The 14899-nt window shown below is 39.6% G+C and overlaps 1 protein-coding gene across 4 annotated transcripts in view; it reads right to left on the bottom strand.

The window, feature by feature from the left end:
* The window catches only part of RAPGEF5 (Rap guanine nucleotide exchange factor 5), a 162622-nt gene that overhangs the window by 107473 nt on the left and 40250 nt on the right, over positions 1-14899 (bottom strand). For all 4 annotated transcript variants that reach the window (XM_065051278.1, XM_065051280.1, XM_065051279.1 and 1 more), the window contains exons 6-7: positions 13342-13408; positions 7683-7731 (exon numbers count right to left, since the gene is read on the bottom strand). In XM_065051278.1, coding sequence (XP_064907350.1) covers positions 7683-7731; positions 13342-13408 — 116 coding nt within the window. The remainder of the gene's footprint in view (positions 1-7682; positions 7732-13341; positions 13409-14899) is intronic.

Consider the following 14899-nt stretch of genomic DNA (forward strand, 5'->3'; position numbering starts at 1 on the left):
AGGTAGAAAAGGAGTTGCAAACACTGCAGGACTACTACAGGAAGAGAAAAAAGCAATGTTCTTTGTAGCAATAGCAGCTCAAGAAAAACCATTTGATGGCTCAATGCAGAAAGATTTAACTTTTACCCAATGCTTTTAGACGTTCATTCTTGAGTGCATGATATTTGGAAAAAAAAAAAATAAAAATAAAAAATCAAGTAGCAGTGAATGTATCTATAGCAGTACTGCCTGAAAATGAGATGTTGGAAGAGACCCATTACATGATCAGCAGGCACAGGGAGAATGAGTGCTGGGAACTGATCAATCGAGGAGGTACTATGGACAGTCACAGAGTGGGCTGGTGCAAAGCAAAACACCGCTCTCTATTCTATGGAAACATCCTCCAGGCACGGCCAGGAAAGAAGCAGGAAACAAAGAGGACTCTGAATAAATAAATCCTGTCAACTGTCTGTAAATGCCTCCCCCAAAGCACTTGAAACAAAACATTCACCTGGAAATTGGTTTTTTGCACAGTTACTGGCTTTCTGACTTTACCAGGCAATCCCTTTTTGCCTATGTGCAAAACATCTGTCACCTACACAGCTATTCTGCATTGCTCGTTTCTTATATGTGAGTACCTCAGAGATCTCACAGAAAGAGCTATGCCTCAAGTTCTGAAACAACTGCAAAAAACAGACCATAAGGTGCCAAAATCTCTCTCAGCATAATTCCCAGCAGAGAGATCTTTGGAGCTCTTTTCCTTCTTTTTCCATGGCTCAGAGTTCATTCTGCTTTACATTAGCTGTTGAATACACAAAGGCCAGTGAGCATAACTGTGTAGTCCATACACTTATGTTGCCTAGGGCACTTCCCACCCTCAGCATTGCCCAGGGTGGGCACAAAGCAGGTGGCCACCGATTCAACCACAGCACAGAAGCACATAGTGTTTCTGACCCACCAATGCAATGAGCACCATTTCCTGAGGCTAGAAGGGGCCTAATCCCATCATTTTGCAGTGGTTTTGGTTTCTTGGTATGCCTGATCTCAGGAGTAATAGAAGAATCCCATGGGATGCAACAAGACATTGGACCCTAGGGGATTCCCTTCAATAAGGCATAAAATGTTCAAAAAGGATCACTTAAAGAAGCCAATGTAATTACCTCCCTTACTTCAAGTGAAATCCTCCGAGCACAATGTAACTTCTAAAATATTACTAGCTAGTTTTCAGGTGCAAATTTTATTTTGAACCACAGAGGGGTCGGGCAGAGAAAAAGTAAAGATGAAGTTACCAAGACCTACCAGAAACAGTCTTTATTTTGAGTGACCATTTCTCCACAATGAATGCCATTATTAACACTTGCAGAAGAACTCTTATTTCACACGTTTTGCTAAGGTCAGCCCTTGCTTTGAAGAAGTGGATGGTTGGAGGAATTGAAAGTTGTTAAGAAATAAGCTCTTACTTAAGTCAAGTAAATACACCCACTGAAAAGAGACATAAGGGGACACAGAAAACCAGTAAAATCCTACAGATATTAACTTCTTCCCACCCTCATAACTCTCTCAGTTTCTCTGCAAGGGAAAATGCACACCTCCCTGGCACAACTGCCATTTTATTCTGTAAACAGGAGCAAGTTCTTTCATCTCTCTTTATGCCTTTTTTTTTTCGGTGGGCATAAAATAAGTGATAATAAACTGTGCACATTTTACTCCAGAGATATTGTATATCTGCTTGTTTACAAAACCTGTACATTCAAGAGTGCTTAATATGTTTGAGATTTAAACACAAAACTGAACTGCTCCATTCTTGAATAAACCTTTGCTCACATATTTGTAACCTCATTTTTCAAGTATCTGTACAAACATGATCCAAATTCGTAATGATTTCCATGTTTATTTAACAAGTCTATTCTACAAGTAAACTATTAACATAACATACGATATTCATGTACTACAAAATGACAAAGTTTTTATTAATTATTGTACACTAAAGTTACCAAGAAGTTTCACAAGGATCTGTGCTACTTGGGAAAAAGGGTGAAATGGTAAAGATGCAGCTTCCGGAGTTAATGAAGCTGATAAAAGAGCTTAATGCTGCCAAAAGCATCTTACTGGGCTTCTTCTGACATCCCTTCACCTCCCCACCCTGATGATAAGAACCTGCCACCCTCACTTTGTGCCAACTCAAGCACATGCTGCTGCAATATTACATGCTGCTTTCGCTGCCCCCTCTGAAAAATAATGTAATAGAAGATGTGGCAAAGATGATCAGATCTAATGGAATAGATTTGGTATGAGGAATGACTAGCCTGGAAATGATGCTCACAGGGGCATGACAGAGACACACAAAATTGTGAATAGCATGATGACAAACTGGGAAATTGGGGAATAATCCATTCCGTCACCAAACAGTGATATCACAGCAGAGTGAGGGTCATGGGGAATGTGTTTAAAACAAACAAGAAAAAATACACTCTCACATACCACACAAAAGAATTATGGGATTCATTGCCACAAGAGGTGATGAAGGTCAGAATTATAAACAGACTCAAAATGCAATCTGACAAATTAATGGAAAAAAGGCCCGCCAGGGGCTACAAAATACAACAGTGTGGGTACAGCAAAATCCTTCTAGCACAGACTGGTAGATGCTGAGTACGCACATCAGAAGGACTGTTTGTACTTGCTCTGTTTCGCCACTCTAAGCATCCCCTACTCATTACTCACAGTAGGATCGGAGCTGTATGGACTTTTAACCTGAGCCAGCCTGGCTGTTCTCATGTTTTTAACCGGGCTGACATTGCCTGGAGTGCGTTAGAGCCGAGTCACGCCATCAGCTCTGACAGCAGCACTGTAGAGGTGGCGTGGCAGCTGGGAGAAGGAATAGCTGCTCACAGCTTGCTTTTCATTCATGTCGGCAAAGCTCAAGCCCCAGTGACTGCTTCATATGAAATCATCTGCCCTAAAATAAAAATACTAAGCAAATCACATAGGCAGTGAGTCCTGAGGGAAGCAATACAAAAGAAAAGGGGGATGGTTATTCATAGATATATGTCAGAATAGGGGAGAGGTAATCCAGAAGATCTCACATATAAAGTGAATACATTGCAAAATTCATATTATTACAAATAAAATATAAACGATCCATTAAAAAAAAAAAAAAAATCAATAGAGCTTGTCAATTTTAGAATGGCATGACTAAAAAGTATGTAACTTATTGGGGAAACTTGAATATTGTTCCCAAGAGGGAGCAAAGATAGACACAAGGCTTTTGTGGCTGCCCTGCCCTTCACAGTGGGAGAAAGAAGGACCCACAGCCCTGTGGCTGCTCCCACAACACCTGGGGAGAAGCTGCTGTCAGCCTCTTCCTACCTCCTCCATACTTTGTCAGCCATCATCTTAATTAGCCCCTGTATTCAGAAACACAAGGATGAGAGCCACGCTCTTGCCAATGGTGCTTTACAAGAATAAAATTACAGAATTTCTTTTAAACGTAAAGTTAAAGGTATTTGCTGTGTGATGTCACGGGGTACAGCTAGGTTTGTGCACATAAGTACAAGGATCTTGTTTGTGGATGGGATTAACACCAGCTCGGAGCATCTACCTGACAGATTTTGATCTCTTCAGATGTAACTGTGCAGCTACACCACCGGCTAAAGCCTCTAGCCTTAGGCTATTTGCTGCTTTTTATCTTTGTTTTAGTTACCATCTCTAACACCTAAGAAACATGTCATGAGCCATCACAAGCAATTGAGATAAATGCCAAGCCTTGTAAACCCTCAGACAAGAGGCTGCATTTCTGTTATGTTTCAGCACATTTGTAGAAGCCATCAGAAACCAGCAAGGTAGAAATAAACACAACAATTCTAATGCCAAGTGTCTACAATGAAAAACAAAGTTAACTTCTGCTCCAATGACTTGCTTACCCAAGATCTTTTACCCAACCAAGGAAGACGGCATTTAATCTATTTATTTCTAAGGTAAAGCAAGAACAATATTAATGCATTTTTATAAGCCACAGAGAAGTGCACAAGCTCATTTTTCCCTCTTAGGTCAACTTTGTGAGAGCTTTATTCTAATGAAATATAAATGTACTTTCTAGTCAACAGTATTACTGAGGTCCATTAAAGCTTCAGGATTATAGACATCAACTTTACCCTTTTTTAAAGTTTTTTTGCAGGGAAGCTAAAAATGCTGAGATCCCTCTGCATGAGGGCTCTCAAGTACCTCTCTATTGGCTTATGCCTTGCTATTGGAGTGGAATATGTACAGTACACATCTGAAATGTGGAAATGAAGCCCTTTTCCACAGCATAGAACTTTTTCATTTTTCAGGTTCTGTATTTTTCCTTCAGCAATCTGTCAGTTTTATGTGTTACTCCTATTTTTCCACCCCACAATACAAACAGAAGAATAACTCCTAGGGAAAGACATTCTGCCCCACACCCCATACTGACTTCTTGTTTTCTGGTAGCCGACATTCAGATCAAGTCAGATCCTGTACTAGCAAGAATTTGATACTCTGCCCTACCCCACAGCAGGCTCAGGTCTTTACCTTGGTTTTCAAAGCATTTTGTCAGCAGATACAGTGTCTAAATCTCTGAAATTGCCATTCTGGCCCAAAAACTGAAAGAGCTGTAATTATTACTTCTCATATACATGTACAAAGTAGCAAACCCAATTTTCATTTAAACAAAAATAAACTGTTTCACCTTGGTAACCAAAGGTGATGTTTCCCCACCTGAAGCACAGCAAACCTTCCTAGCTGGACCCTCTTCACCTCTTGCAGAGGGAGCTGTGGTGTTTGTGTGCTTGTATAGCACTTTTCATGCAATGTAACCCAGTGATTACAACAGTCCTAGACAAGTAATAGGCTTTAATCAGCCAGCTTTTCTAGTATAATTAAATCACTGAAGTGGCTCTCTAAGGACTGAGGTATATCTAGAAATTAAAGTAATTCAGGAACAAATTACACAGTCCTTGCACGAAACAAAAATACTCTTTTGTTTGCTCTTACGGGTAGCACTAACCATCTATCTAGAGGAAATATTTTGAAACACTGTAATTTAAAAACCACCAAACCATCAGAAACAGTACAGGAACTTCTGCATAACAGCTTTGAGTTTTGGGCTACCCATTTCTAGGAAAGCTTTCAGTTAATGAACTGATGACCCACTGCAGGCAGGTTCTAGCCACTAAGTTAGGACCATGCCCATCACCTGTGCTCCCCAATCTCGAGTCCCAGGGTAGATGAGCCAGGCAACACATCAGTCACACCAGCCTGGAAGCCAACCAGGGCAGCTGGCCCAATAGCCATGTTCCACTCTTTTCATGCCAAAATAAACTCTTTGCCTGATATCTTTGTTGGTTTATTTCCTGGAAGTATATGGACACTTGGACAGGGCTAGAAGAAAAATATACTCAAAAAGATACTGTGCCTTTTAGCTCCAGAAGTACTTTCTCTGAAACGTGCTTCACTTCACCAGGCACAGCATACCATAGCTTGATTGCAAACAGTAACTGCTTTGCTGTGAATTTAACCACCAGCAATAAAATAAAAAAGCATAATCAACCACCCTAATTTACTCTGCTCCTACTGCAGTAAAGGCATTAACTTAAATTAGCCCTTACAGTTATGCTTGATCATGTAGCCATTTTTTTTACAGTCATCCAAGATGAGACATAAAGAAATGCAAATTTCAAAAACAAGCATGCACTAGTTAAACTGACTAAAGAGGTATCTTTTGTTCAGAACTAAACTGATACTGTAAGTGTTTACATTCATGTACTAGGAAAGGCTGGTCAGGACTTCAAAGCTCTATAAGGAGCTTTGTTTATTTAAGGCTGTGATTTTTAACTAAAATATTTCTACCTGCTCGATGTTGCGTTATACCAGTATAAAGGAGACTCCAAGAGCTGTTCTTTCCCATTTTCATCTCCTGCAGCTCATTCCTAATACGACCCCCATCCCATTTGCTACTGACACAACCGTTTACGTAGCCATCCACTGAATGGAAATGAGAGACTGATTCAGGTTAAAATCAACTCTTTCAGGGAATGGATTTTTTTATTTGTTACCAGTAGCAGTAGTAATATTTACCGACACAACTGCTGAGAAGGAAGGAAAGAGATTTCTTGGAACTGTATAAGCACTAAGTAAAAAGGTACATGGCACCATATTCCTAGCCCATTTTACAGCAAAACAAAGGATTACCTTGAGCCCTTCCTTCAAATAACCTGCTCAGAACCAGAGCAGAAACATTTCCATGTGCATCCACTAGAATTCAGGTGGGACTGGGGTGAGAGCAGGTAAGGGCAAGCAACTGAGGGATATTGACATCATAAACTGCTATAGCAGTTTCAGAAGGAAAGCTGTTGCACAGAAGGAATTTAGATCTGAATTCACACTTAGATTTGTGTTTACCTTCTGCACATGTACATCTACAGAGTACCATGAATATACCCTATAAGTACTTCTATTTCCAGGCAAACATGCATCAAATTGTGTCTAGAATGTTTTTGTAATACGAACATATTCACAAGGAAATATTTGCAGATTTGCCAGACACATCTTCTTTTGCCTTCAGTTTAAGATACCATTTTGTGTGTAGTGTGTGTGTTGTGTGTAGTAACTTTTGTGCTGAACTTTTAGGCCACAGATAGACAGACATAGATGTTATTATTACACAGTATTATTAACAGGTCAAAAAATAGTTCAAAATGTGCAAGATTTGTGATCTCAATTTCTAGAAAAATCACTGATGATCACTAGAGATGCTCAGTGAAAATACTGTCCAAGACCTCAATGGCTTTGGGAACACGCCAATAATTTAAGTCAACTCCACCTCTGTTTTACTCTAGAAATACATTCGACTCTCACTTTGCCATAGACAGTGTGGCCTGGCTGCAGATTAATGGCGCTATACATGAGGACACCAGAGGGTTAACCTTGTCTAGGGTCAGGTCTGATCAAGTAGATTTTGCTAGTTCCTGTGCAGTGCCCAGAAAACAAAACCCTCTTGCTTCCACTGCAGCTCAGCAATGCAGCTCAGCAATGCAGCTCAGCAAAGCAGCCGCGCTACCAAACCCTGACAGAGCTGAGATGACCACATATTTCAGTGTCTTTGCACCATTATCACCAGATTTTCAATTGTCCATTCATCTTTCCCTTTCTCCTGCCCTGATAACATAGACTTGCCTCTACAGTCATCTGGATGTATAGACAAGTCTTTAGGAAAGAACATCCTCATGCATGAAATTGGTCTTTTGCTTTAACATAAAGAAATACACCTGACTGGGCAGGTAAAACACAGCCAAGATGGCATGAGATGCCAGGCCATAAAAGAAAACACAGGTAAATTATTAACTTGTTTTGTCTTAAATGTAAGTCAGACAAACACAAGTTTATTTTCTAAAGTGCAAGCCCAGTGAAAACAGTGACATTGGCCAAAAAGAGACTCAAGTTCACATTCAACTGTAACATTCCGATTTTATCAGCTAGGTCATTAGATGTGACAAGCTAGGGCAAGTGAAGCTTGACAGTAATTGCATTGTGCTATACACACAGATTCTCCAACAAGAGAGGAATGAGGTCCCCTATCTTTGCTTCCCAATGTTAATAAGACAGCAATGACAATTCAAATACTTCAATAAATGACAAAAAGGAACAACATTACAAAACCTCCTTTAAAATCCAGCCTGACTCACCTGACTTCCTTGCTTTCAAGGCAATGACAGCAGCCAGTTCTCTCTGTACCTAAAATATCAGAAAAGTATGGTTATAGTTATTGACACAGTCAAATAAAACAGACTGCAACACTGGTAAAACACAGGCTATTGGTCATTTGGAGCAGTTAACTGATATGTGAAATTATGCACATACTTGGTTTTGAAACTATAGTCACTTTTCCTATTTCCTTCCAACCGGAAATATTGTGACTTTTTTTAATGTAAATACTGTACATTCCTTAGGGAGTGGGCAATTCGGTAGCCTGACCTGTAATTTATTTGCACAGCATCTCTCTTCCACAAGCACACACTTAAAGCTTCTTCCTTTCCTTCTTAAATGTTTGGCTTGCCTCTGCTGAACACACTGTAATGCTGGATTTACTGTGTGACTCCAGGATAAGCGAGCTCTCCATGCTGAGGTTTGGCTGAGGTTCACATATATAACTGACATATGCTTTTTGGAGCCATCTGGAGGAAACAACCTCTCCTAATAGCATGGCTGAGCATTTCAGGACCAAACTTTAGCTTGAGATGAACATGCAGGAATAACAGCTGTCTGATTTCCAGATACACAGGCTGTCCCACTAGCCTGTGATGAAACATCCCTGCCATGCTAGCCAGCTTCCTTCCCCAGTCTCTTGTCTCTGCATTTTCTGCATTCTTTATATTTTCCTTATAAACTCTACACTACCCGCTACCGTCCCTTTACCCAGCTCAACCCAACATCCACTTTCCTCCATAGGTCCGTTCCTTTTTCTATCAGTAAAATTCTGTATTATGCATTACTTTTATGCTTCATTCCTCCTCACTGCCATTGTCTGTCCCATTGCAGCCACTTCAAGTGCTCTGCACCTGACCTACAGCACCCCAGACACTCTCTCCTGCATACATCTCAGTTCTTCCCTTCCTCTGCCCCATCCATGCTTTCAGACTCTTCTGTACACCTCCCAGCTTTTTCCAGTTTCCCTCATTTTCCCAAGGCAGCCTGCCTGGAGTACTAAAAAAAAAAAAAAAAATGTGTGAGACATTCCAACCAATTTTCTAGGAATTGTCTTACCTCTCTTTACAAAGTCTCCTGCAATGCCTATGAGCCACTTTGTCTACTAGGCCTTTGCAAAGCTCAAGGCTATTCTACAGCGGGAGTTTTGACATCCCATTTCTGATAGCATATGAAATTTCAAACATCATTCTCAAGACATGTGGTAGGATCAGAATAAAGCACTAAGCCCATGAAGGATTCCTGAAGTAAGACAATTGTTAACAACTGCCAACATCCCACTCTCACAACTCTGAAGAAAAGTTTGAAAATGCAAACCAAGAATATTTGATGTTATTTTGGACTGAGCAGAAAGGCAGACTGCAATGGTTGCTAGGAGAAGACAAAATTTCCCAGAACATCTCAGCACAACGGTAACTCCAACATCCGCTGATCAGATAGTAAGTAGTCACCCAGAAGGAAGCTCTACATGTGGCAAAGGCAGTCATACATCTGTCCTTGCAGCCTTCCTTCCCTTGTGGCAAAGGACCCGTCAGCTTTTTTTGCTGTCCTTGCAAGGTACAAGGATCTTTTCTGCTCCTTGATGCTGCCCTATGAAGAGGGAAAAAGTTTTCTGCCACTCCAAGCAGGAAAATATGAAGGCAGTGCCACAGTTTTCTTAAATGTCATCCTGTTTCCAGCACAATTGTGCAATCTGGCAGTATTACCTTCCCTTCCTTCCTTCCTGTACACTCATTCCCATGTCTGGAGAACTGTTAATCATGGTTCATGTAAGCATAAACTGCAAGTACGCTGGGAAAGAACAGTTGTTCTGTGGAAAAACAACTTCATGTAGTTGCTTGTTTGCAGCAATTAATTAGTAATGATACACACAAGCTATCCAGAGTTAGAGTGGGATTTTCAATAAAAGCCCAAGTTGTTTCTGAATAATAGAATCACGACTTCTTGTTGCCAAACTGCTTGGACCCTCTCCCTTCATTAAGCTCAGCGGGAGGTACCAATGTCAATGTCCCAAACCTGGTCTATTCACACAGGTTACTGACAGTAAGACAGAGTGCAGTGATGTATATTCTTTATCTTTTAGGATTTAATAGATACATTTTCTCAAGATTAGCCTTAGGAGACACTACCATCTGCAATGGTTGTAAACACACCAATTAACCGAATTAAACAATTGAAAAATGCAAATATACCTGTGAGTGTAAAGAAAAAAACAACTTCTCAGAAGAAAAAGCAGCATCATGGAATCCTGTGGTTCTATCTGCAGTATTACTCATAAGGTGACAGTATTGTTTATAAGGTGGCAATTTTCAAGTTTGAAAGACAGTGCTAACATCACAGGCAATAAAAAGGCAATTTTTCTGTATTTTGTCTATGTTATGCAAAACATCTCATTGTTTGCTATTTGCCAGGAAAGCAGCTGGCATATTACTGAATCTGAGCAAAGCCCTTCAGTTAAAACAGGAGAAAAAAATGTTCCTCTGGTCTTAATATTAAGCAAATGTTCCTTCATCAAAGGGTTTCATCCTGATGGTCTGAGCTTCCTCTCATAGGACTCACTCAAATCATATAGAACTTGTACTACTGAGCATCCTTCTGGATTTGCCTGGTGTCCCTAAATTTCATAATCTATATCCTTTTGTCTATTTTAGCATAAATGCACTTGATATCTCTGCTGGACATTCAGTTCCTATGCATCATTACATTGACGGAAATCCATGTACAACATTCATTCCTCACTGCTATGCATTATCATACTTCTTCCTTACAGGATTTCAGTTACTGCTTGTTTGACAAAATTGATAGTTGCACATCACATTGAGTCCAGACTATTATCTTCAAAGTAAAATACACATTCAAACAAGATCTATGCCTGCCATAATAAATTGAGATATTAAATACAAAAAATTGGTTTACACGTATAGCTTGTCACTGCAAAGCTACCACTATCTAAATACTAACCCATTTTGAGTAGCATTGCAGATGTCAAAACTGATTCAGTTTAAAGGCCAGATTACTAGATATTATATACAGAAATACTATGAAAGTCTGAAAGAGAACATTTTGAGTGTGTTGTTGGCATGTTACCACATCCTACTAAGTCTTATTTTTTGCAATATGAAAGAGCAAGAATGCGCACACAGTGACCACCACCTATACTTCCGCTGGATTAAATACAAATGGTATATTTGTATGGTAAATCGTCTCATCTTCAAAGAACAGAGGTAGAGATTTTTCAAAAGCACATGAAAATTACTGTTCTTTTATCCATTAATTGAGTAATTGTATCATAGAAGGCATAGTTCTGTATCTGGTAGACCACCTCTACTTTCCCACTCCTCCCTTTTTTTGCTGCCTACAGTAGTCTTTTGTAAAACAGTATTCTAGATGTTACTGTGCAAAATGGGACTTCAGATCTAGAGACAAAGTGGCAGTCCTTACAGAATCATAAAATTAAATCCTGCAATAAAAAGCTCTGAAAAAGCAGCATTTTGATAAAGAAAACAGCCTAATTCAGATTTTTTGCATTTCAGATAATGATAGTTCGATGGACTCTAAATAAATGTAGTACTGGATGATGTCCTAAAGCACCAGAAAACTGTATTTCCCAGATACACTGCATTAACATTCTGATATTCTCTTATATCTCATCACGAGGTGAGGTAGGACTTTTGCAGTGGAAAAATTTGTAGCCAACCCATAGTGCTCTGGATTTAGCAGACAGTGAAATGAGACATGGAATATGAAGCTTCTCTATCAGTGATGACACGGGACACATGACAGCTCTGGAATGCTTCTGTAAGCCCAGGAGTGATCATTGTATTTTCTTAAAAATTCATGACCAAAAAATTATCCAATTCAAACATATCTCAAATGGCACTTTACAGTGCTTGCTTGTCAGCTGCCTTTACAATTTAAGTTTGACAGTTTTGTCGGTACCTCATTGTAATGGAGCATATAATTCCATAGGCTCCATTCAGTTATCATGACTGACTATGCTGCTTCCATTTTAGAATAAAGCATAAGGAAAAAGTGATACCCTTGACACATTAGTTTCTTGTCCTTTGTATCTGACTCTGCTTTTAAAAGACAGGTACTCTATACACTAGGCACAAAATAAGATGAGGCAGAAACCTCTGCAGTTTTTCCTCCACTGCCCTTCTGACTTGGCATGAATTCACCATAGCTTTTGCTATTATCTTCTACAATCTCCATAATCATTGTTTAAAACCAAGAGTGCATTTCCCTAACTAATCAGTTCTAGACTGGCTAAATCATCAAAAAAAAAAAAATAAAAATCACCAATTGTGCGGTGAATGTGAGAAATGGAGCTCTACAACAGAAACACCACCTGGTAACAAAAAACAGTAAGGAATAAGTAATAGGGGAAAGGCCAGTACCCACTGCTTCTTGTCCCGTCACAGGACACCACTGAGAGGATCCTGGCTCCATCTTCTTTATTCCCTTCCATCAGGTATTTATACCCATTGATTAGATCCTCCCATAGCCTTATGTGCTCCAAGCTCAACTCCCAATTCTCTCAGCCTCTCCTTGTAAGCTAGATACTCTAATCCCCTGATCATCTTCATGGTCATTCACATACACTACAGTACCTCCACGTGTCTCTTGTACTGGGAGTCCAGAATGCCAGATGTGTCACAGCAGTGCTGAGTAGACAGGAATGATCACCTCTCTTAACATGAGGGCAATGCTTCTACTAATGCAGCCCAGGAGGCAGTTGGCTTTCTTTGCCACAAGGGCACGTTCTTGGCTCATGTTCAACCTGCTGTCCACCAGGACCCCCACCTCCTTTTCTGCAAAGCTGCTTTTCAGCCAGTCAGCCCCTGGCCTGTATAGGAGCATGAGGTTATTTCTCCTGTATGCTGGACATTGCATTGCCCTTTGTCAAACCTGATGAGATTCCTGTTGGCCCACCTCTCCAGCCTGTCAGGGTACTTCTGAATGGTAGCTCACCCATCTGCTGTATTGACTATTCCTCCCAATTTTACATCACCTGCAGACTTGCTGAGGGTGCACTCTGTATCATCATACAGATTACATTAGATGAAGTGAATGTAGCTTAACTTTCTAGAGTCCTGTCTCTCTGCTTCTTAGAACAATGATCTTACAATAAGAGAAACAAGATGCACCAAATTCTAGCATAGACAGGATAAGCTGTTGTTTATTATGATGGAGCTTGTTGAGGCTCAACATAATTGGGAAGCCAAATACCCAGGCAGGACTCCTCAGCAGTTTATGACATTATACGTTAGGGCTTTCGAGACCCTTTTTCTCCCTTTTTCCCACACCCCATCATTGTCATCACACTGATGCTCACTTGACCAAGAGGATCTGAGTGTAAGCTACCTGGCAGAAAAATCACCATGATCCTCTAAACTGGTATCTCCTGAGCCATGAATAGCATAGAGTACAAGAGAGCTGACTGCAGCTGTCCTTGCTTGTGCTAATTTTAATAGCTATGAGATTACACACGAAGACCTCAGTAAAGCTTCCTTCTTGCAGAGACAAAAAGTAGTTTGCATTACAAATGCCTCCTCACTAAGTCTTTAATTTGAAAGGATCCAAAACATGACAATATTTCAAACATGATCAGTACAAACTTTGATACAGTGACCTTACCGCAGAAGTGAGACGAGCAAGAATTTCAGCATTGGTTTCTGCTGTATCTTCTATTTTTTGATCAGGCCTTAAAAAAATAAAAATAAGATTTTATTATTTCTTTCATTCTGTTTCAACATCTTTTGGTTCCTGAAAAGCAAGGAACTATGTAGCCACAGGCAGTAATGTAAAAGGGCTTTTGAGATTCCACATTAAAATGATGACTGCAACATGACAATAATTAATTGTGTCAGTAGCGCCAGACTACACACTTCGTCCCCTGCTGTCAAGAACTCTTTTTATTGGACTAATGTAAAACAGTGAGGGAGTTCTTCAAGTATAGAAATATGATGAAGAACTGAAGAATGCAGAACCCTCTTAACTCACAGTTTCTTATTTAAATGCATGTTTTGCTCTGCTAAAAGCACACTCCATCAACAGAGCAATGAGTCCTCCATCTGCCCACAGCCACTTAGGTTTGCTAAGGTGTGGAGCAACACCTACAGAATGCAAGCTCACATAGATAAAAGTAGACAATATCAAAATCATTATGAGACACATTCAGTTTGATATTAAAAATGTGAAAATTAAAAGAATACATGTAAGAAGCCATAAATTAGCAAACTAAAGCAATGGTTGAGAACACTATTGACAAGTTCTGTTGACAGTAACTCACAAGACAGAGTACTTTGTGTTTTTGCAAAAATGGAACAGCACAGGAAGAACCTTTCTAGAAACTACCACACAAAAACTGCTGCGGGCAGCACAGGATAGGATTGGGTTTTCCCTTTAAAACAGTCTAATTCCCATCATTAAAATTTCTGCAAGCCTTTTTGAATGTTTATTGACAATTAGAAGAAAGATACCAATATGAGAGGGTTATTACTACGGGAAGAAGAAAAAGCTCTTGAAATCTTCACTTTTTATGGTTTTCAAGAAGTGTGGCATACCAGCAAACTGAGCAGATATGCAAAACTGCAGCAGCTGTAATAAACATAAATCCCAGGTATTAGCAGAAGCTTCTATCTTTGACTAAATTATTTAATTGCTCATATGCCTCAATGTGTTTAGAGAGTTGACAACATATCTGTAATATGCAGCTGCTATATTATGGTTCTTACATCCAATGTCTAAAAAATCTCTTTTCCTGATTAAAAAAATAAAGGTCAAAAAGCACAGGATGACACAAGCATTCATTTGGGGGCATAGTCAGATCAAAACAGTAATTCAGATTAGAAATCACATGTTTTCACAACTGCCTTTCCTATTCAAAGAAAAATGTGATTTAACATTTCAAGTGTTATAAACAGCCCAAAAGAAACAAATGAGTGCAGTTTCATTTACAAAGATTGATTTATTCAATCTTTATAATTTGGAATGACATTAAAATAGCTGACCTCTTTAGGTGTTTATGTTTCCCTATACATCTGATCTCTTCTGATCTCCCAGAACCAGGCTAGAACCTGATTCTTCTAAACTGGTGGCAAAAGACAGCAGTTTAGCAGACACAGCAACAGATGCAATCTATAAACCCAGAACAGCATATAGCTCAGCTATTTTCATCTTCGGCCTTTATCAC

This window comes from Columba livia, chromosome 2 (genome assembly GCF_036013475.1).
Source record: "Columba livia isolate bColLiv1 breed racing homer chromosome 2, bColLiv1.pat.W.v2, whole genome shotgun sequence".
Taxonomy (NCBI): Eukaryota; Metazoa; Chordata; class Aves; order Columbiformes; family Columbidae; genus Columba; species Columba livia.